At 33.9% G+C, this 20,879-nt stretch overlaps 2 protein-coding genes across 2 annotated transcripts; both read right to left on the reverse strand.

The window, feature by feature from the left end:
• Positions 1–287: 287 nt before the first annotated feature.
• LOC147286997 (NADH-ubiquinone oxidoreductase 24 kDa subunit) lies at positions 288–4,338 on the reverse strand. The gene is made up of 10 exons (XM_086240513.1): positions 4,138–4,338; positions 4,012–4,044; positions 3,821–3,886; positions 3,230–3,346; positions 1,859–1,936; positions 1,670–1,775; positions 1,509–1,555; positions 929–1,006; positions 771–836; positions 288–620 (listed from the first exon to the last, which is right to left on the reverse strand). Exons 1-10 carry the CDS (start codon positions 4,192–4,194, stop codon positions 513–515), a joined length of 756 nt encoding a protein of 251 aa, XP_086096639.1. The 5' UTR covers positions 4,195–4,338; the 3' UTR covers positions 288–512.
• Positions 4,339–8,095: 3,757 nt separating this feature from the next.
• LOC147286998 (prephenate dehydrogenase family protein) lies at positions 8,096–9,597 on the reverse strand. The gene has a single exon (XM_086241746.1). The coding sequence runs from the start codon at positions 9,530–9,532 to the stop codon at positions 8,297–8,299; it is 1,236 nt and encodes a 411-aa protein (XP_086097872.1). The 5' UTR covers positions 9,533–9,597; the 3' UTR covers positions 8,096–8,296.
• Between the last annotated feature and the right edge of the window lie 11,282 nt (positions 9,598–20,879).

Here is a 20,879-nt window from a genome sequence, read left to right on the forward strand (position 1 = left end):
TGCGAAAATGCAAAATTGTGAAGGCATAGATTACATCACAGGACAGTTAATCCCTCTTGTTTCAAATATCAAAGTTGTATTCATGTATGATGCACAAATTCCCAATTTCCTAGAATTCTCTTTCCCATGCACAACAATTAAAGCTTTTGTAATTCAGTTATTATAAATGAAAAACTATGATTCAGGTGCTTTGAGTTCTGGATAAGGCCTTTCTCAACATCGGAAACAAATTTGGATTTTTGAACTAGTGTTTTGGTGCTAACAGTACTAAGGCAAGAATTCGGACATAAAAAAGATTTATGGTTAAGCCCATGAAAACATTTGAACTGTATAGCTTAAACCACAGCATATTGAAAGATGCAAACATACAAAACTACATCTCCGGCAGAGATTATACTGCCACTGGAATACAAAAAATGGTTGAGCATGTAACAAATTCAACTAGTGCCCAGAATAAAGGGAAGCCTGACAGCATCCAAGCTTTGCATTATTAGACAACATATACCATAATTTTAACATGCATCAAGATCCCGGCATGGAGGAGGTTTGGGCTCACCAAGCAACGTAGTATTTCCTCCTTCTGGTCCACTCCTGATGCGCTTAGGATTTTGAGTGCCATGCTGAAAATTTGGAAAATGAAATTACACTATGTAGCAATGATGTAACTAATCTAACAAGAGACCTCAATTACAAAGAGGGATTAAAAAAAATTAGAATATAACAAAAACTGGGAAGAAAACCCAATAAATATCTACACCCAGTTTCCTTACCGGTGGTTTCTCTCCCTTTCTTAACTTCTCAACTATTTCCACAACTCGCTCTGGAGTAACATCTTCCTGAAATTGACATAGACCAAAAATATTAATTCCAGATTTTCCAATTCAGTATAGCCCACAAGTAACAATGAATTGACAAAGTCAAGACCCACGTAATAATTGTATGTATATCCCTCTGATCCATTTGAGTAATCTGCCACTGTAATCATGGGAGCATTCACACAGCATCCCTGCAGACAACCAACAACTTAACTCAGGTGGCAAGTGGTGAAGCAAGCAATAACGCAAATACCATGGTGGTGAGGACAAATATCAGAATGTACAACATAACTCAGGTAAGCTATACCAACATTAAGCTTTAACTTCTCTTGATATGAACTTTTTATCCATCACAAACTGGAACTCAAGTTTTCAGGCAAATAGCATAGTGGTGAGGACAACTATCGAAGTGTGCAACATAACTCAGGTAAGCTATACCAACATTAACTTTTAACTTCTCTTGATATGCTTTTTATCCATCACAAATTGGAACACAAGTTTTCAGGCACCCCCCCTACACCCCCTACAAACTTTATCACTAGATGTTAAAGTAAAAATTTCATGGGACCACCAGTCACCAATTTGTTTTATCATTCTGTAATTCTCATCTGTATTTCAGCATGAATCAAGCAAAGCTAAAGACTAGCTAGAAGCTGAAAGTTCAGTCATTAAACAGTTGAAAAGAAGACTCACCATGCATTCCATTTCTCCAACAGAAAATAATCCATCCTTGGTTACTTCTGCACATTGACCAATTCAAGAAGCTTATGTTTCACATGCTATCTTGTCAAATCTTAGAATGGTGTGAAAGGAAGAATAAAACAATTTAATAAAACATATTTCAAATAGCTCACCATTGCGCTTCACTCCCAAATGTTTCAGTAAAGCTGATTCAATATCTCGTGAACCACGAATCATACATGGTGTTGTGCCACAAACCAAAAGATGGTACTTACCAACCTAAAAACCAATAAAAGAAAAGGGTACTGGAATTTGCATTATGACAAAATGATAGAAAGGAATTGAAATTTAAACTTTCTCACCTTTGTCCGATTGAACATTGAATAAAATGTTGCGACTTCATATACACGTATAGGAGCAACTTCTATAACCTTTGCTACCTAGACCATCCATAAAACAATTATTAACTAAAACTGTTCATATAACATCTTGCATTCCCATAGCATTATAACATTCTATCAATAACAGGAATTCGCTTATGCATGCTCTGCAACATATTCAGATAAGCTAACTAATAAATTTTCTGTCTAAAATTATCCAATTGGTACCCAAAGCACTAAACAAAAAAAGAGAGCAAACAATGCCAAAAAATTTCTTAAAAATCAGGGCTTCACGCTTTTAACTCATGTTAATTGACTTCTTTAGTACTGATTGTAACATTATTATTATTGTGCTGTTAAATCCCACAATTAACTACTTGAAAGAATGTGCCAATTGTCTTTAACACAATGATGGAGATCGTGATGTGCACCTACGCACGCAAGTGCGATGAAGGTGTAGGGTGCAGCTTTGTAGTTTAGGGTTTCAATATACTTATGGTTGACTTTATTTAAGGTTGTTAACCTACCATATGGGGTTTTCTTATTTGCATTTATATGGTTGCTTTGTGATTGTGTTAGACAGTTTTGAGCATTGAAAATTTCACAGACAATTACACTTTAAAGTTCAGTATCTCTACTTGGGTAATGTCTTTACTTTAGCGCCTTTTCAATCTTATCTTCCTGGGTTCTACATCACACAACCACTATGATTCCCACATTTGAATACTTTTGGATAAAATACACTTGAATCTTAATTTGAACCCAACATAATCACTATGATTCAGATTGGGCTTACAAATATTATATACGTTTTCAAGCTAGATGAGATATCTCAACACCAATTATGTTGCATATAAGACAACAAACAAATATATAGTACAATTAACAATTAATAAAACTAAGGTAAAGAAAAATGGGCTTATCATATATTAAATGCATGTAAGTAATAGTATCAAGGATACATATACATACAATTTTTTCCTCTTAAGGTCCCGTAATGAGGTCATTTAAAGACCTAATTGAAGGATCCTCCGACAGAATTTTTCTTTTTCTGTGTGTATGTGTGCGTGTGTAAAACCCCAATCTAATAAGTATCTATGTTAAGTAATAAATTTTTAGCTCTTAAATCAGATATGGAGAACAGATATTGAGTGCATGTTTAGATGCCATTAATTAAGAGTTAGTTATTTATCAAATCGCCACTATATAGGTATGTATTATACATCTATATATATATATATATATATATGCACCAGACAGATGCATGGAGTTGCATAGATGTGTTCATAAACATATGTACAGAAATGAGAACAAGCTAAACATCATTTAAAACAAGCATCCATGCCAACATACTGCATTCATTGCTGAAACAGGGAGCCATCCTCCGTGCTGCTGTTGTGCAAGATCCAGCAGAGGAATCACTGCAGATTGCTTGTAGTTGGATGGATAATGAGATACTATCTCTTTCACCTACACATGGATAGAATGACCTTTTTAATACTCAATTAATATAAAATCATCTTGCATGTACCAAGTAATACATATAATCATATGTGTGAATCAATAAGAGAAATGTGTAAACCATTACAAATAACTCGGGGGGTTTATCCCCATAGGGCAATACCATTCTATTACCTCAACTTAGATACAAAAATGGAATCACTCAACACTCCCTAGCAATGCAGAGATTCGGAATCAATCCAGGTTGAATTAAGGGGAAGAGAAAACCTTAAAAATTTTGTACATCTCTTTGTTTAATTGTGGGCTTGTAATGTTAGAGTTAGATAGCTCAGCCTAAGGTACACAATGACAACCCAATTACACAACTTTATTCCTTTCTTTTTTTCAAACAATTACAAATCATTGATCACATTGCGTCGTGAAGAATATGCTGGTGAAAAGTACAGAAATGAAAAAAAAATAAAAATTCATATTTTGGATTACCTTGGCTTTGTTGGCCTCGGTGAACTCCCATGGTAGGTCTGGATTGTTCTCCGGCGAATCAAGATGCTGCTCAATGTTTCAAATTCCATAAAATAAAATTAAAAGAAATCCAATCCGTTTAATTAATGCATATATTCAGAAGAAATAAATTACATAATACATGTAGAAGTGAAGAAATGAATTGAACTCACGTAGTTGAGGGCAGTGGAGAAGGATCGGATAGGCTGCAGAAGATGTTCGAAAACAAAAGGAAAAATGTGAGATTAGGGAAGTGATTGGGAGCTGGGAAAATGGGAGGGAAAGTGCGAGAGACTAACCTGACGGAAGATTTGACGGATCTCGAGGAGCCGATTGGTGGCGAGCCGAGCCAGCATTTTCGAACAGCTCCGAAGTCCAAACACTCTACAACACCAACAGAGCGAGAGAGAGAGTTTGGGGGTTCCGATGAACCTGAAATTGATGAATGGGATGTGGAAGAAGAGTGTGGACCGTCGGATCTTTTTCAGTTTGGGTGATTCAGTGCTTCGCGGCAGTAGTACTATGGTTTCGGAGTAATGTGGGTTGGGCCTGCTGGGGGAGTTTGGTGTGGTTCAAAAGGTGGACGCATTTGGCAAACATTGGTCCATAAAAATGTATTCTGTTTAGGGCCTTGGCCCTTGGCGGGGTTTTTTTTTTTTTTTTTTTTCTCTCTTCTCCAGTGATTTTATAAACATTTAATTTCTTTCTTCCAATATTAAAAAGAGGTCTCAAATTTAAATCCCCCATACGGCCAGTAAAAGAATTCATCTTTGTATCATCTCTATTGTATGAATGAGAGAATTGAAGAAACAATTCTTACCCAATTAGTCTATAACAATGAATTGAAGACAACATCAGACCAAAAGAAAAAAATGAAGACGACATAATATAGGTTTGCGTCACAGACCCGTTTGATAATATCAAGATTTTTCAAAGGGATAATCGGAGGTCTCAATTAATCAAAATGTGACCCCAAATTCAAGTGAGTCTACAAAATTTTCTTGTGATGTATACATGAATTAATTTATTAAGGGTAGGAAGTTTCTCCTTGTCTTAAATGATGTATGAAATCCAATTGATAGCAAGTGGGAATACTGCAAGGAAAATGTACATAATGGTGATATAGATATAGACTATATAGTTAAGTTAAAAAATAGGGTCAATTACGAAAAAAAATTAATAAATATTTTTCAATATTATAAATTAGTCAGTAAACTTTTTTAAAATATCATGATAATCACTACTGACCAAAATGAAATTAAGAGAAATTATGTGAATTAACAATTGGACAAAAACTAAAAAGGAATTTACGGATCTTACCACTATGCTGACATATTGTTGACATTATTAATGTCTAATTTTTAAAATTACATATAAGTCAATAACAACCATATATATATTTTAAAAAAAATTGTAACTGTATGACAGTTACCCTTTTTATGTTTTTTAATTGGTAACTGTCACACAATTACTCTTTTTTTAAATAGTACCTATCACATAGTTATCATTTTTTAATTGAAAACTGTCACACAGTTATCGTGTAAAATTGAGTCAAAATATTTTTGAAGGGTATGATAGTAATTTAGCACTATGAATAGTATATCGCCACCCAAATTGGGCTGCGCCTATTAACTATTATGTAAATAGCAAATATGTGCATATGACCATTATGGGCACCCAAATTGTATTTTGAATATTATGAAATTTTTAAATATTTTATTGATTTATTTGTAATATTCTATAAAAAATATATATATTCGTTATTATTTTATCACGTTACAATTTTTTGATAAGAAAAAAGATGCATCTAAAGTGTTTGATAGTATTGGTAATGAAATTGTAAAAAACAATCTGTAAAATTTTGCCTCTTGTTGCAAAGTCTTATGTACTCTAATGTGTTATAAGAAAACAAAGAAAGAATAAAAAGATGCTTTGGACAGTAAGATATAGAAATTTAAGGAGGTTGAGCAACATATGGTTTCAATTGTTGCCACTAAGTTATTATGATTTGACCTCAATAATAAGAAGGTTTTTTTTATATTGTATATATATATACAGTCTCATTTAGGTACGAACGTTCGCACCTGACGCTGAGCGCTCGGTAGTGCAAAATTTTACAGCACTAAGCGCTTGGCGCTTGTTTATCGGCGTTTATGTTATGGTTTAGCTCGCAGAGCTAAACCCTTACATAAACGCCGACACCAATCTCATTTTATACCATAAGAAGGGATGAAGTGAATCCATCAAGATATACCCTTAAAACTTGGAGGAGGAAACAGCGCATGGCGAAGCTACTAAGCTCTTGATGGCACGTTCGCATATTCTCATGTTCGCATATTTGCACGTCCACACCTGATTGAATATGTATATATATACTAAAGGAACTCAAGAATATGAAGATGTCTTTATAATGTGCAGCATTTTTTTTTTCAAAGATTATGAATTTCATAAAGATTATTTGATTGAGTTGTGAATTTTACATAATTATCTTAATTCATAGGAAAACAAAGAAAATTAAATGATAGGCCAACGTCGTTTCGAGAACTTAATAATGCGATATTTCCTCCAAAATTTTAAGAGTGGTAATCATGATAATATTATGAGGTGCAAAATTCATAATATTGACATATTGTGCATGAATTTGTTTTGTATTGTACCAAGAAATAATGTTCACCACATTTTTATTTTAAAATAAAAGATAATCCATGCTATTCAAAAAGTTATTTGCAGTCGATAAAATTGAACTCATGATTTATCCAAACTCTACGGGTGAAGTTATATATATTTGGCCAATGACCATTTAAATGTCCTCAACTTAGATTTTATTAGATTTTAAAAGTTCAATAAAATTTAAGTGTTTTTAACTCATATTTTAATAGTTTCCAAAAAAATCAAGGTGTCCCTAACTCAGATTTTAATGGATTCCAATGAAATCTAGGTGTCCTAAAAGAGTCATAGATACAATTTGAAACAAAAATGATTTGCAATAGAGTGTCAATTGGCAATAGATGAATTGACATGGCAATTGATAGGTCAAAAAATTGAATTGCCAATTGATTTAGAGTTGCAACAAAAAAATGGAGGGACCCACCATGAGAAAACGTGAAAGGAGGAGAGAAATTGTGTCATGTGGCGTGGTGTATCAATATTTTTTTTTTCATGAATTATATATGGTTTTATAACTTTTATTATATGAATTAATGTATCAATGTTTTATTATATGAATTATGATTTTTTATTAATATGGTTATTTAACTTATTTTATAGTTTATAATCTAAAATAGAGAAATTTAAATTTGAATATTAATTTAAATTATTAAAAAATATTAAATATTGGGCTCATTTTAAAGATTTTATTGTGATTATTTCAATGGTATAATTTTTAAAATAAATAAATTTATAAATTTTAATTTATAAGAGAATATATGAAAAATATTAAAAAATATATAGTTATGGACTTGAACCATTGCAACAAAATAGAATTGTGTCAAGTCAATAATTGAAAAAAGAGGTCAATAGGCTTATATTTAATTGTCTATTGACCTCAACCATTGCACATGCTCTAAGTAAATGATTTTGATGGATTTGAATACATTTTTTACATAAAACAAATTTCATGAAAATTTTATTAAATTTTTTTGAATTTTGATAGATTTTATAAATTTTAAAATTCATTAAAATCTGATTTAAGTACATCCGCTAGTCTAGTGGTAGTATTTAATATCTCTTTTACAAAAGAAAGTTTTGATTTCAAATCTGATAAAGGACAGTTGTTGATTAATCAAAAAAAAGTTATACACATTTGTTATAGATAAGTAATTTGTTATTGTCAATTTTTTGGGCACACCAAAAGGGAAAACAAATTCTTCCGCAGCTTTTGTTAGGCTCATCTTCTACTCGTATGTTGATACCAAAAAAAGAAAATATATTCTACTTAATGTTGTCTCTCATTAGCTCTTTCAATTTTCCATTCATCTTTTATTGGTCTCAACCTGCCTCAATTCTTAAGTCTCCATATTTGAAAAGTCTACAAGATTTTTGTGTTCTGGTTTCAATAGTTTACTATAGCTTAGATCCAAAGCTACACCATCTTCAATTTCTTTTCCATCAGATTACATTATAAAAAACATTTAGCTAAACAGCATGTGCCACAATGTGCAAACTCAGTCACTGTCCTGATATCAAACTCAGTCAATAGTTGACTAGTAATTAAAATAGAGTAAAAGATGATCGCAATCGTACATCTATTAATGAAGATAAAACCAAAACAAACACCTAACTCAAATAGTGAACAATTATTACAATAATCTCTCAATAATTGAGATCATCATTATTTTTGCCTATAAACAAAACAAATAAAGAAAAAATGAATTTCTTCATCAGCAACAGCACATAGAAACATAAGCACAGATTCCCCAAACCACAGAAACACAACATCTATACATTGAGAGCACATTATCATAGAGACACAGGAGCTGAATTCATAGGAGCACCATTTTGGTAACCGTTGTGAGTACCACCATTCTGAGCAGCCCCATTTTGGTACACTTCTCTGTGAGCACCATTCTGAGCAGCCCCGTTGCTTCCATTTTGGGTACCAACAGGAAGCAATTTCTGTGGCTTGGCAGAAGGCTCTTCTTCACTTGGAACTTCAACACCTTCTGCAGCCCCAAACAACTGCTTCCTACAAACCTCATGCAAATGCCCAAACAACTCTTTCTTCAGAGCCTCAAATGCCATGTCCAACCTCTCCAACTGCTCCATAGCATTCTTGTTGTACATAAACAACCCATAGTACAAGTCAAAGCTATCCCCAGCTGTGTTCTCCACCAAGTTCAACAATGTCTCATACCCTTTTGTATTTATTGGTGAGGACTCCAATCTGAACTTCTCCAACACCCTCCCCATTGTGTGTGTCACAAATTGTGACCCTGCAGCATGCCTGTCATGCTCAGCACATGACATCTCAACCATCCTACAACCCTCTTTAGCAAAAATGTCCAAGAACTTCTCACACCTATTGACTCTAAACCCATTGTTCCCAATCCTCACTTTGTCAAACACAAAAGGGAGACCAACCCATGAGTCTTTACCACTCTGTGGCCCAAACATGGGGTGTGTGCAAAGGATGTCAAACTCAGCAGGCAAGTATTTCAAAAACAAATTTCTTGGGAACTCTTTCACAGACAGAACATCTACAAAAAGGGTGTTCCTTCGAAGCCTCTGAAATGGGAACGATCTGATTACCTTTTCAGTGGACAAGATCGAAGTGCAGAGAAGAACAACTTCTGGGTGTTGCTCACAGAGGTCATGTGGGTCTGTGTAGAACGAAACGCCGAGTTGCTCTGCGGCTTTGGAATAGTCCGATCGAGATTGGGCGAGGACTGTGTGACCCTGTTGGACAAAGGCTTTGGCCATGAACTGGCCGAAGTTGCCGAACCCAATGATGGCGATTTTGAGAGCATTGGATTTGTGGTACTGGGTTTTGATCTGGGTTTCATAGTCAAAAGGCTGCGCAGCATCGATGGCTCGGATTCTTAGGCGTTTGGGGTGGAGATGGGTTTGGTTTTTTGAGGGTTTTGGAGTGGAATTGGGTGTGGGGAGAGATTGAGAGAATGAGTGAGAAGATGGGTAGAGAATTGGAGGCAGAGGTGAAGGTGAAGGTTTGGTTAGTGTGGAAGAGAATGAGAGCATTATGTGTTTGTCTTTGTGTCTCTTTCTTTGAGAAAAGAGACCCAGAGAGGCAGAGAGAGAGGGAGAGAGTGGTGAATGAAATGTAGGGCATTGAACTACGAAAAGGGAAATGGTATTAAATAGAAATTTTTTTTTTGGACTGAAATAATTTTTTTTTTTTTTTTTGCCATGGACTGAAATATTAAATAGAACTGAAACTGAAAGTGGTCTTTTTTGCCATTGACATTTCCCATAAGGAAAGTAAAACAGAAAATGAGTTTTGATAAATGAAAGGGAACAAAGGGTTTTTCCTTTTCTTGGAATATCAACAAAAAGCATGTGGTCCACGATCTTAATGAGCTTGACTTGGTAGGATGTTTGGGGATGGCAACTAAGTGGGTCGGGGTTGAATTTGCTAATATCATCTTGTTTGAGCCGAAAAAATAACAGTAAGCCGATGGCTAAAATGTAAGCTTATATCTATAAATAAACTTGACAAACGGGTCGTGTCGGGTTTGACCTATAAGTATACACGACATGACCCGTTAAACTATAATTGGTAAAAAATTCAATTTGAACATAACCTGAAAAATAATGAATGAACACGACGACACGACCCGTTTCACACGTTTAAAAAAAAAAATTAAAAATCATATTACAACCCAGCAACAAAGCACAACAAATCAATTTCAAAATCTGAGTGAAATCACAACCATATTTCCTCTGTTCTCTGAAATCTTAGTGAAATCAATTCCAAAAGCAACAAATCACAACACCAATGGAGAGATTGGGTTGAGAGGAAAAGAACTCAAGTCACGCTGACAACATTCGCCGTCGGGATCGCCTGAGGAAGGCTGCAGGTTGGGCTTTGAATCGCCATTTGGGTTAGTATTTAAAAATGTTGTGAAAGATTTTAGACTTAATTGTGTTTTTACCACCTAAAGTTTGAGTTGATTCTTACTTTACCACCCAGATGTTTATTTGTCTCACTTTACCTTTTTCTGTCCATTCCATCATTCAAACCATAAAAAATGCTAACGTGGCAAGGGTATATTTTCCTCTCTTTATTCAATTTCGTCTGCTTGAACAAAAAAATCTACTAAAATTTCTTATATTTTATAATAAATTTAATTACAATAATTAAAAACTAAAAATATGAGAATTTTTTTGGGGGTAGGGGAGGGGAGGGAGGAAAGAGATGGGTTTTGTTTAGTTTTTTTTTTTTTTTTTAAGTTTTAGAATATTATATTTTTAATTAATTTTTTTTACACATGGCAACTCACATAAGAAAAAAAAAGGCCTACAATAGCCATGTAGGTTCCACATCACCAATCTTTAGGGTTTAGTAGAATTTTTACTTTTTATTTTGTCCAAGTAGATGAAATAATAAGAATTTCCTTGCCACATCAGCATTTTAACGGTTTGGACGATGAAATAGATGAAGAAACATAAAGTGGAACACATGATATAATTGTAGGTGATAAAATGAGACAAATAAATATCTTGTGGTAAAGTTTGAATCAACTCAAACTTTAGACAATAAAAACACAATTAAGCCCAGATTTTATAAGTATCTTGTAAAAAGAAAAAACGGATTGGAAATTAACTCTTAAAGAATAGAAAATTAATAAAACATATTTTAATACAAGCATGAAAACAGGTGAATGGTACGGAAGAGAGTTGGTATGAAATAAAATAATTGTGTGATATTGATTGTCCATGACATGTCATTCTGAGATCGTATTGATGGATTCGCCTGTCGTGGATTTCACGTGGCTCTCTCCGTGGGCCATCTATAAATCCCACCTGTATTACTATTTACCATTACAGTCTTGACAGATTCATTTAAGTCTCTTGTGCGGTTAACCGTAGAGTGTCCGTACAATTCCGAGGAGTCGGCAGTTCGGCACTGTCAAATTTTTTTTTTTCCGATACTTATTTATCGGTCGATTAACTGCACACGACAATTATTTTTTAAGAATTAATGATGCTAAGAATATCCTTTTTTTTTTTTGTCTGATGCTAGGAAGATTCTAATTTTACTAAATGATTGTTTGTTTAATAATATTTATTTTTTTAATATTGGGAGAGGTTCAAGGAATAAAATTTCGAGTTTCGAGGAAATTTCGATGGAAATTTCGATGGAAATTTCGACGGAAATTTCGAAGATTTTTAAATTTCGACAAAAATTCGACGGAAACGATGGAAATTATTATCAAAATACGGAAATTTTGAATGAAACTTCACAATATGTTTATTTAACATATTATCTACTACATTGATAAAAAACATTGAAAAAAACCAAATTATATGGTAGGTTTCATGTGATATGTGATGAATATAATGCGCGCTGGAGGCAAATACTATGAAATAAAATTAGTATCATGAATAAATAAAATTAATATATTATTTATACTCTATAATATATACACTAAATTCTATATACTTTATAATCTATACTCTATATTATTTAAGATATCGTATAGAATATAAGGGTTTAGGTCCTTTAGGATATTTTTAATTATTTTTTATATAAAAAGGTATTAGAGTTTATTGGTTTAGGGTTTAAAAACAATTAAACGAAACTCCAACACGGCCAAACGAAATCTCAAATCATTTTTTTTTTCAATTGCCCAAAAACCTCAAACGAAACTCTACAGTCACCAGTCGCCACATTTGAAAATTGAATGAAATGGTCCTTCCTCTTCCTTGCTTTGGAAACCATAATTACTTTCCAATTCTAAAATCAAAAATACAAATAATAATAATAAACAATTCCACTCCTAAAAAGTCTTCTCTGCTTTTATCCTCTTTTTTTTTTTTTTTTGTTGCCCCGGATTGTGGTATTTCTTTCCCAATGTATATTGGAATGTCCTAAATTCAATAAATTCGATTCCCTTTCATTTGGCTCTAAAGAAATATTACTGCACTAAATCTAATTGGTGTATATCCATTCCATCATTTTTTGAACTAGAAGAAAAAGAGGAAATGACAAATTCAATCCTTGTAATTTTAGGTCATGTTTCAAGAATTCATCCACAAATTATGGCCATTTACTATATGGTGTTTGAATTGGCCCAATAACCTTCTTTCTATCTTCTGATCTCTGACGAATAAAAACTCTTCCTTCTCTGATGGGATTGGTGTCTGGCATGGTTCACTTTTCAGTTGTTATTTTGTTAATTCAGCCAAAAAAAAAAAAAGACTTCAAAACAAGTCATTTGATATATACAGTATAATTAAGCATTATGCAAAACTAAACCCAAGGGGCATATGCATATGCAGATGATATAGATAATGGGAAAAATAGAGAGATAGAGTCAAGCCGACATTGCAGTGGCCATCTCATTCAAACCAGCAGTATCTCTGGGGCTTTTGTCTTCACTCTCACTCTTTCACTTTGAGCTCACACACTTCGAGAAACGAAACCAGAGCACGAGAACATGGGCTGCGTATCTTCCAATCTCTTCAACCATGACGACGAGTTCACCCAACTCGGCAGCTCAGCACTGAGTCACCACATCGTCTCCCTCACCTCCTCCACCTACGGCCTTCTCACTCTCGACCCACCACCTGCCGCGTTCCCCCCTGCCGCGCCCAAGATCTCCCTCCTGCCGCGCTCCCCGGCCACCTCCTGCCGCCGCCCCTCCTTTCTCCCCCAATCTCCCCCTGCCGCACCCCCCTGCAGCCGCCGGCGAAACTTCGGCGAAATTTCGAGAATTTCGGCGAAATTTCGAAAATTTCGGCGAAATTTCGAAAATTTCGCCGAAATTATACCGAAAATTTAACGAAACTACGTTTCGATTTCGCCCACTCCTCAAAACGAAAATTTCGGCGAAATTTTCGAAATTTAAATCCTTGGAGAGGTTTCAAATTTAAAGTTTTTTTTCTTAGATAAAAACAAAAATTTATGTGTCAAATTTAAATGTTAAATGATGTGACAGTGTATAATGTAATAATGTATGATTATACTTATTTTAAATACTTGAAAACTTCATTTGGAATCCAAATTTAAAATTCTTTATAGTCATCAAACAATATTAACGAGTTTATTTTCAACTATTTTATGTTTTGCATGCCAAAACTATTCTGCACCAAAGACTCCTTGATTTTTCTTTCTCTTGAATATACTTGACTTCTGATTCAAGAATTTGCTATAATTTCGAAACTTATAATATGCTTTGGAATTTTATTAGTAAATTTAGAGAAAATTAGCTAACTCGTAGATTTCTTATGCATCTGAATTGGAAATTAATATACTCAAAGCAAGGAAAGGGCTCAAATTCGGATATGAATCATGCATAGAATTTGGTTTGTACGTACTGTGTGGATCTTAATTGCACTCTGGAAGGAGGGAACAATATTATGGGATTTATGGGTGTTTTTCTCAGGAGGTTTAGAGTTTGGACCCATGGCATTGAATAAGGACCACAGGAATTAAATTGCCATGGCTTCCAAAATTCATTAATTCAGATATCAAGAAAAAAAAAAAAAAAAAAAACAGAAAAGTCAGATATCAAGTAGTAAGTCTCCAGTTATCAACCCATCTAATCGACGATTAGTCATGAAATAAAAAATAGCCATGTTTTGAGGTGATGGAATCGAATATTTGTATATATAATAAGGTTGGGTTTTTATTTTTGATTTATAACTATTATTATAAAAGATAATTACAAAAAAATTCATTTTTAGAGCCCTTTGTACAAAAAACCACACTTAAAAAGTTGAATGATAAATAAGTCTACTTTGTACAAGTAAGTCTACTTTTTTGTACAAATAAGTCCACGTTATATTTTTTTCTATGATTTTTTTTTAAAACTAAATAAATTGTAACAGTAATAATAATTGCTACTGCCAAATAGTAGTAATTTATAGTGTATTTTTATAATTTAAATAGTTACTGTTTCACAATAACAATGATTGCTATTGCTAAATATTAATAATTAATAAAATATTTTTATAATTTAAATAGTTACTATTTGACAATAATAATGATTGTCACAATAATTGAAAGCAATTAACAAAGTGTTACTAGTAAAATTAAGGTTTTTATTCCAAAAACTTGTATTTGATTTGATTTGATTTGATTGCATTGCACCAAGTACTAAGAACTACCATGATTGGACCAGTGGATTTTGGGTTGCATTTGAGTGCATTTAGTGAGTGTACATAAAAAATAATGTTGTTAAGTAAAAAGTGCGTAGCATATAAAAATTTGTATTGTTAAAAATTTGTACAAAAAACCTCACTTAAAAAGTTAAATGACAAATAAGTCCACTTTGTACAAGTAAGTCTACTTTTTTGTACAAATAAGTTCACGTTATGTTTTTTTCTATGATTTTTTTTTAAACTAAACAAATTGTTACAATAATAATAATTGCTTCTGCCAAATAGTAGTAATTAATAGTGTATTTTTATAATTTAAATAGGTACTGTTTCACAATAATAATGATTGCTATTGCTAAATATTAATAATTAATAAAATATTTTTATAATTTAAATAGTTACTATATGACAGTAATAATGATTGTCACAATAATTGAAAGTAATTAGCAAAGTCTTACTAGTAAAATTAAGATTTTTATTCCAAAAGCTTGTATTTGATTTGATTTGATTTGATTTGATTTGATTGCATTGCACCAAATACAACAACAACTCTCCATAGTTAAGATTTGATTTGTTTTTCTCCACAATTCTCAACTCCCCACAACAAAAACAGAAAACAGGGTTCTACATGCTTTTAAAAACTGTAGTGAATCACAACAACAATTTTTAGTAAGGGAAAATGTTAGCAAAAGGACTATAAATATACCCCTATTTTTAGTTGAGGATCCCGATTTCACTTTGATTCAATTAAGGACTATAATTTTTCAAATGGCTCAATCAAGTACATTCCGTCATGTTTGTCACATTTACCATTAAGAATTGGTCACGTGACCCTCACGTGACCAATTTATAAGGGCAAAAAAGTCTTTTCTCCCCTCCCCTCCCCTCCCCCCTCTCTTTTCTCTCTACCCACCAGCCAGCTCCCCCTCCCCGTCACAGTCACCCATCCCCGCCCCCTCCTCCCCCTATACCAACGCCATCCCTCCCCCCTCCCCCACCAGTCCCAGCCCAGCCCTGGCCCCATCCAGCTCCACCACCCCAACCCAGCCCCGGCCCCGTCGCAAAACCCAGTCAAACCCAGCCCCAGCCCCGTTCACCACACCCAGCCGCACTAAGTGGGCAATGCCTGCTGGGAGCTCTACTGCCTGGAGCATGGCATCCAGCCCAACGGCCAGATGCCGAGCGACAAGACCATCGGCCGCGGCGACGACGCCTTCAACACCTTCTTCAGCGAGACCGGCGCCGGCAAGCACGTCCCCCGCGCCATCTTCGTCGACCTCGAGCCCACCGTCATCGACGAGGTCCGCACGGGCACCTACCACCAGCTCTTCCACCTTGAGCAGCTCATCAGCGGCAAGGACGACACCGCCAACAACTTCGCCCGCAGCCACTACACCATCGGTAAAGAGATCGTCGATCTCTGCCTCGACTGCATTCATAAGCTCGCTGACAACTGTACCGGTCTCCAGGGTTTCCTCGTCTTCAATGCTGTCGGTGGAGGAACCGGGTCGGGTCTCGGCTCGCTTCTCCTGGAGCATCTCTCCGTTGATTACGGAAAGAAGTCTAAGCTTGGATTCACTGTGTAGGGAGAGGGATGGCGCGTAGAGATATGAGAGATGGCGCCAGGGCTGGGTGTGACTGCGTTTTGCGACGGGGCCGGGGCTGGGTTGGGGTGGTGGAGCTGGATGGGGCCAAGGCTGGGACGGGTGGGGGAGGGGGGATGGCGCGCAGAGATACAAGAGAAAAAAGAGGGGAGGGGAGGGGAGGGGAAGGGAGGGAAGGGGAGAAAAGACTTTTTTGCCCTTATAAATTGGTCACGTGAGGGTCACGTGACCAATTCTTAACGGTAAATGTGACAGACATGACGGAATGTACTTGATTGAGCCATTTGAAAAATTATAGTCCTTAATTGAATCAAAGTGAAATCGGGATCCTCAACTAAAAATAGGGGTATATTTATAGTCCTTTTGCTAACATTTTTCCTTTTTAGTAATTATACACAGGTACAACACTTTTACATTAATATTTATCAAATACTTTGATATTGTTTTTTGCACTCAAAGCACTTTTGAAAATATAGTTTACCAAACACTCAACTGCTTTACTTTATAATTAACTTTACTTCACAACTGTTTTTCCTCACAACAATATCAAACTGGTCTTTAGTAGTATTAGAGTATGGTGGAAAAATTATAGATCCTAATTCAAACTAAAAAAAAAAGAACTCAAACATTATGCTTTCATCTAATAACTAATAAGCTATCTTTATACTCATATGACTTCTTTTTCTATTTGCCCTATTATAATAATATCTTAACTTATCTTCTCATTCTCCCTCACTATTTTGAAACCTCAGTTATCAAAAGCTTACTGAGATATAGTTGATCTCACAGGGATTTCAACTTTTTTATTTTTTTGAGTACTATGACTTTTCAAGTTAAGCATGCTTTTTTCTTTTTTTCTTTTTTTAAAATCCAAAACAGATAAGCCTATGATTAGACGTCCCACTTGCAAAAGCACGGTGGCATGCTGGTCCACTTTAATGAGTCGAGTACTCGACACTTGTCACTGTTCATCGAGCGCTCAGCTATTTGAAACTGCATAAAAATGATACTTATAGATATACTTTATGTCTTTTCTTATATAATGAAACCAACAAAAAACACATAATTCAGGTTTATGGAGTCACATACACTTCTAATGTAAAAATAACTGTTACAAATTGAATAATGGCACTACCCAAATTTTTTATTTTTTTTAAAGGCACTAATACAGTAAAAACACAGAGTCTGTTATAACGTGGGTTTATTTGTCAAAAAATAGACTCATTTATCATTGCAACCTTTTAGGTGGATTTATTTATCATTAAGGGTTGTAAAGTATACTATAAAATCATTTACTTTTATTAATATTACTCTCTATTTTTCTCATAAATTTGACGATTAAATAAATAAAATTACTAATTTGTCTTTAAATTGCAACGATTTGTAAATTATATAACCAAAATCAAAACCATTAAAACTATAATAATACAAGTGAAACTTACCAAACTACTAGGATCAAAAATGAAATTTGGTCATTTTATTTCTCTATTTCATTTCCTTATAAAAGATAGCACATCTTCAAAATGTTCACATCAAACATGACAAAAGAATCCAATACCCGTTTGCAAGTCCCCATCTTATAAAATAAACGCTTCTTAAGTACGTGTTGGCTTGTGTGGATGTTGTTGAAACTTGAAAGTTGAATAAAAATGCTTACAGAAGAAAAATACGCAATCTGTATATAAAACGTATTATTGGAGTTCTTTTTATTTATTTATTTTAATGGAGTAACAATCAAATATCCACCCACATGTGTATCTGAAATTCCATATAAAATTGGTACCAAAAACAAAATTTCATTCCATAAAATATTAATGAGCAAATTACATGTAGGTATTTTAAATTTACACCATTTTTCAAGTTGGTATCCCAATTAAAAAAAATTATAAAAACGTGCCTCAACTATTATTTTTGGACACCTACATACCTTCGTTAAGTTTTTCGTCTGAAAGACCGTTAAGTATTAATGTGGTACACTGGCGTAGCTTTAAAAAATAGCCACATAACCCAAAATAATAAAAAATAAAATAATTTTTAAAGAAAAGCCATGTTGACAGTTAAATTATAAAAAAAATTAAAAAATTTAAAAAGTAAAAATAAAAATAAAATATAAAAACAAAAACAAAAAACTAAGAAAAAAACATCCCCCATTATTGTGCAGATCACAGATCCCTTAATCAATCCCCAATTTTTTTATAGCAACTCCATCGACGATGCTTATCTTTCTCCATCAACTCCATCGACGATGCAAATCGTAGATCCCTCCCTTCTCCAGCAACTCTCTCATCCTTATTCTTAGAAAACAATTGAGGATTGATTGAGGGATCTGCCATCTGCACAATGATGGGGCATGTTTTTTTCCTTTGGTTTTTTTTTTGTTTTTATATTTTATTTTACTTTTAAAAGTTTTTTATAATTTATTTTTTCACGTGGCTTTTTTTAACAATTATTTTTTTTGTCTATGTGATTATTTTTTAAAGCTATGTCAGTGTGCCACATCGATACTTAATGGCCTCTCAGACGGAAAACTTGATTGATATATGTGGGTGTCAAAAAATAGTAGTTGATGCACGTCTTTGCAACTTTTTTTAATTGGGGTATCAACTTAAAAAAGGGTGTAAACCTGAAATACTTACGTATAATTTTCTTAATATTAATCCTAATTCCTAAAGGATTGATTTCTTAATCTTTGATGACTTTGAACATTTTAATATGTTTGAAAAGAAAAATATACAAAAAAGAACCGGACTGGAATTAACGTTGGATTCAAAAGGAAAAAAAAAAATCGTTGAAAATAAGTTATGTTATTGTAATGTTATTATAATAAAGTTGGACAACTTGCAAACCCTACCACGCAATTATTGAGAAGAATCATTCACATTATTTATTCTTGAGCTTTGAATTCCACCTAACCACAACTATAAAATTGATGAACAGATTTGGGTATGAATTTCGTTTTGTGGTTTAAGAATAAGGCAAATTGAAAATCCATGATCTTGATGTGCTCTGAATTTTTTTGTCAAATAATACCAAACAATACTTACAAAGAAAATCAAAACGACACTACAAACAAAAGTAGAAAGACAATGTTTGGTCTTTATAGTACAGTTTTGCATACTCAAGCTAATAAATAATGCGAGCTTTTATTGTTTATTCTCGTACCTTTCAAATTACAACCAACTAGTGCGTCCAAAGAGGCGGCTTGGGTTTTCTTGCATAGCAAGACTTGAGTTTATTCTAGACCACAAGTACAAATTTACAATCAATGAGCATAACATGACTTGGGTATAATATTTTATTAATTGTGCTTGTTTCGTTGTAGTAGCAAGAATACATCCACCATATTAATAATTATTCATTTAGTGGATGATAGATAATTTATATTTATCGGAAAGATGTTTTGAATTTAAATTTTATAAACGACAATTGATTAACTATAAAAATAAAAATCCATCTATAAAATAAAAAGTATCTCCGAAGTTAAAAGGACACCGATGAAGATGCAGTGTTTGTCAAAAACTCTCCAACAATTATATTAGTGATTGAGCTTCAAAAAGCTTAAATATGAGTTGAGAGAATATTCGGAGGAGTGGATAATATGAATTATGAAAAGCATACCTTTTGTGAGATAGTTTATATACCACGTGTAAGTATCCATTGCATCTTAGACACGTGGAAAATTCATAATTGAAAGGTTAAGGGGTTGGCATGGTTTGAGTATGATGACGGTGATCTCCCTGATTTCGGGTGAGTGGTTGGATTTGATGGGGAGTTAATTACACTTACACCCCTTGAGGTTTATCGTTTTTTCACATATATCTTCTGGGGTTTCAATAATTACACATACACCCCCTGAGGTTTTAAAACTGTTATATATAACCTCTTATAGTGAGATGAAAATGATGAGAAATTATGCAAAAAAGCATGCTAAGGGATTAAATAGCCTAATAAGATTATTCAAGGTGTAAGGTCCAACCTGAATACAAATATTTTCTTTTTTATTTATTTATTTATTTTCTTGTAGGGGGTTATATGCAACAGTTTTAAAACTTCAGGGGGTGTATGTGTAATTATTAAAATCCTAGGGGGTGTATGTGAAAAGACGATAAATCTCAAAGAGTGTAAGTGTAATTAACCCATTTGATGGGTCATCCCTTGATTTAGTGAATAACCATTGACAAGGTTGTGGACCTTCTCCATCATAGAACTATCAACTATACCCATAATGGGCTTTGGGAAATGATGTCCAATATGTGATTGGGGCATGCAGTGTTGAGGAATGATGCATGTAGTGGGCTTTGGGAACTTTATCAAGATTCACCACAATTATTTGGGCCTTGAAAGTCTGATATGTGAGTTGGGGTGTACTTTAGGCACACGGTCCAAAGTCCTGCAGATCGAGCTCCTTAGAGGCTCTGCAGTGGTGATCGTTGTGTACACATTACACATGTCGATATTTTTGCTAATTTAGTCGCGACACCAATCAGGCATAAAATTTTACAAAAAAGCTTTGATGTTAGTGCATGTGGTTTAATTTCTTATATACCAATCGGTGACTCCTCCCTTTTTCAATATGAGATAGTGCAATGCTCTAATCAAGTCACTTTTCTCCGATAATAAGAGATAGATAAATACAATAATGTATCAACATTACGTGT

Source organism: Dryas octopetala, chromosome 4, assembly GCF_963921425.1.
Source record: "Dryas octopetala chromosome 4, drDryOcto1.1, whole genome shotgun sequence".
Classification (NCBI taxonomy): Eukaryota; Viridiplantae; Streptophyta; class Magnoliopsida; order Rosales; family Rosaceae; genus Dryas; species Dryas octopetala.

What these genes read in the sequence shown, in the direction of transcription:
- LOC147286997 (XM_086240513.1), bottom strand. Translation starts at nt 4,194, where the DNA reads ATGCTGGCTCGGCTCGCCACCAATCGGCTCCTCGAGATCCGTCAAATC. An exon ending in CTGTTTCAGCAATGAATGCA is followed by an intron (nt 1,937 to 3,229) that starts GTATGTTGGCAT and finishes TGGATGGTCTAG; the next exon opens with GTAGCAAAGGTTATAGAAGT. An exon ending in TTGGAGAAATGGAATGCATG is followed by an intron (nt 1,007 to 1,508) that starts GTGAGTCTTCTT and finishes GGTTGTCTGCAG; the next exon opens with GGATGCTGTGTGAATGCTCC.
- LOC147286998 (XM_086241746.1), bottom strand. Translation starts at nt 9,532, where the DNA reads ATGCTCTCATTCTCTTCCACACTAACCAAACCTTCACCTTCACCTCTG.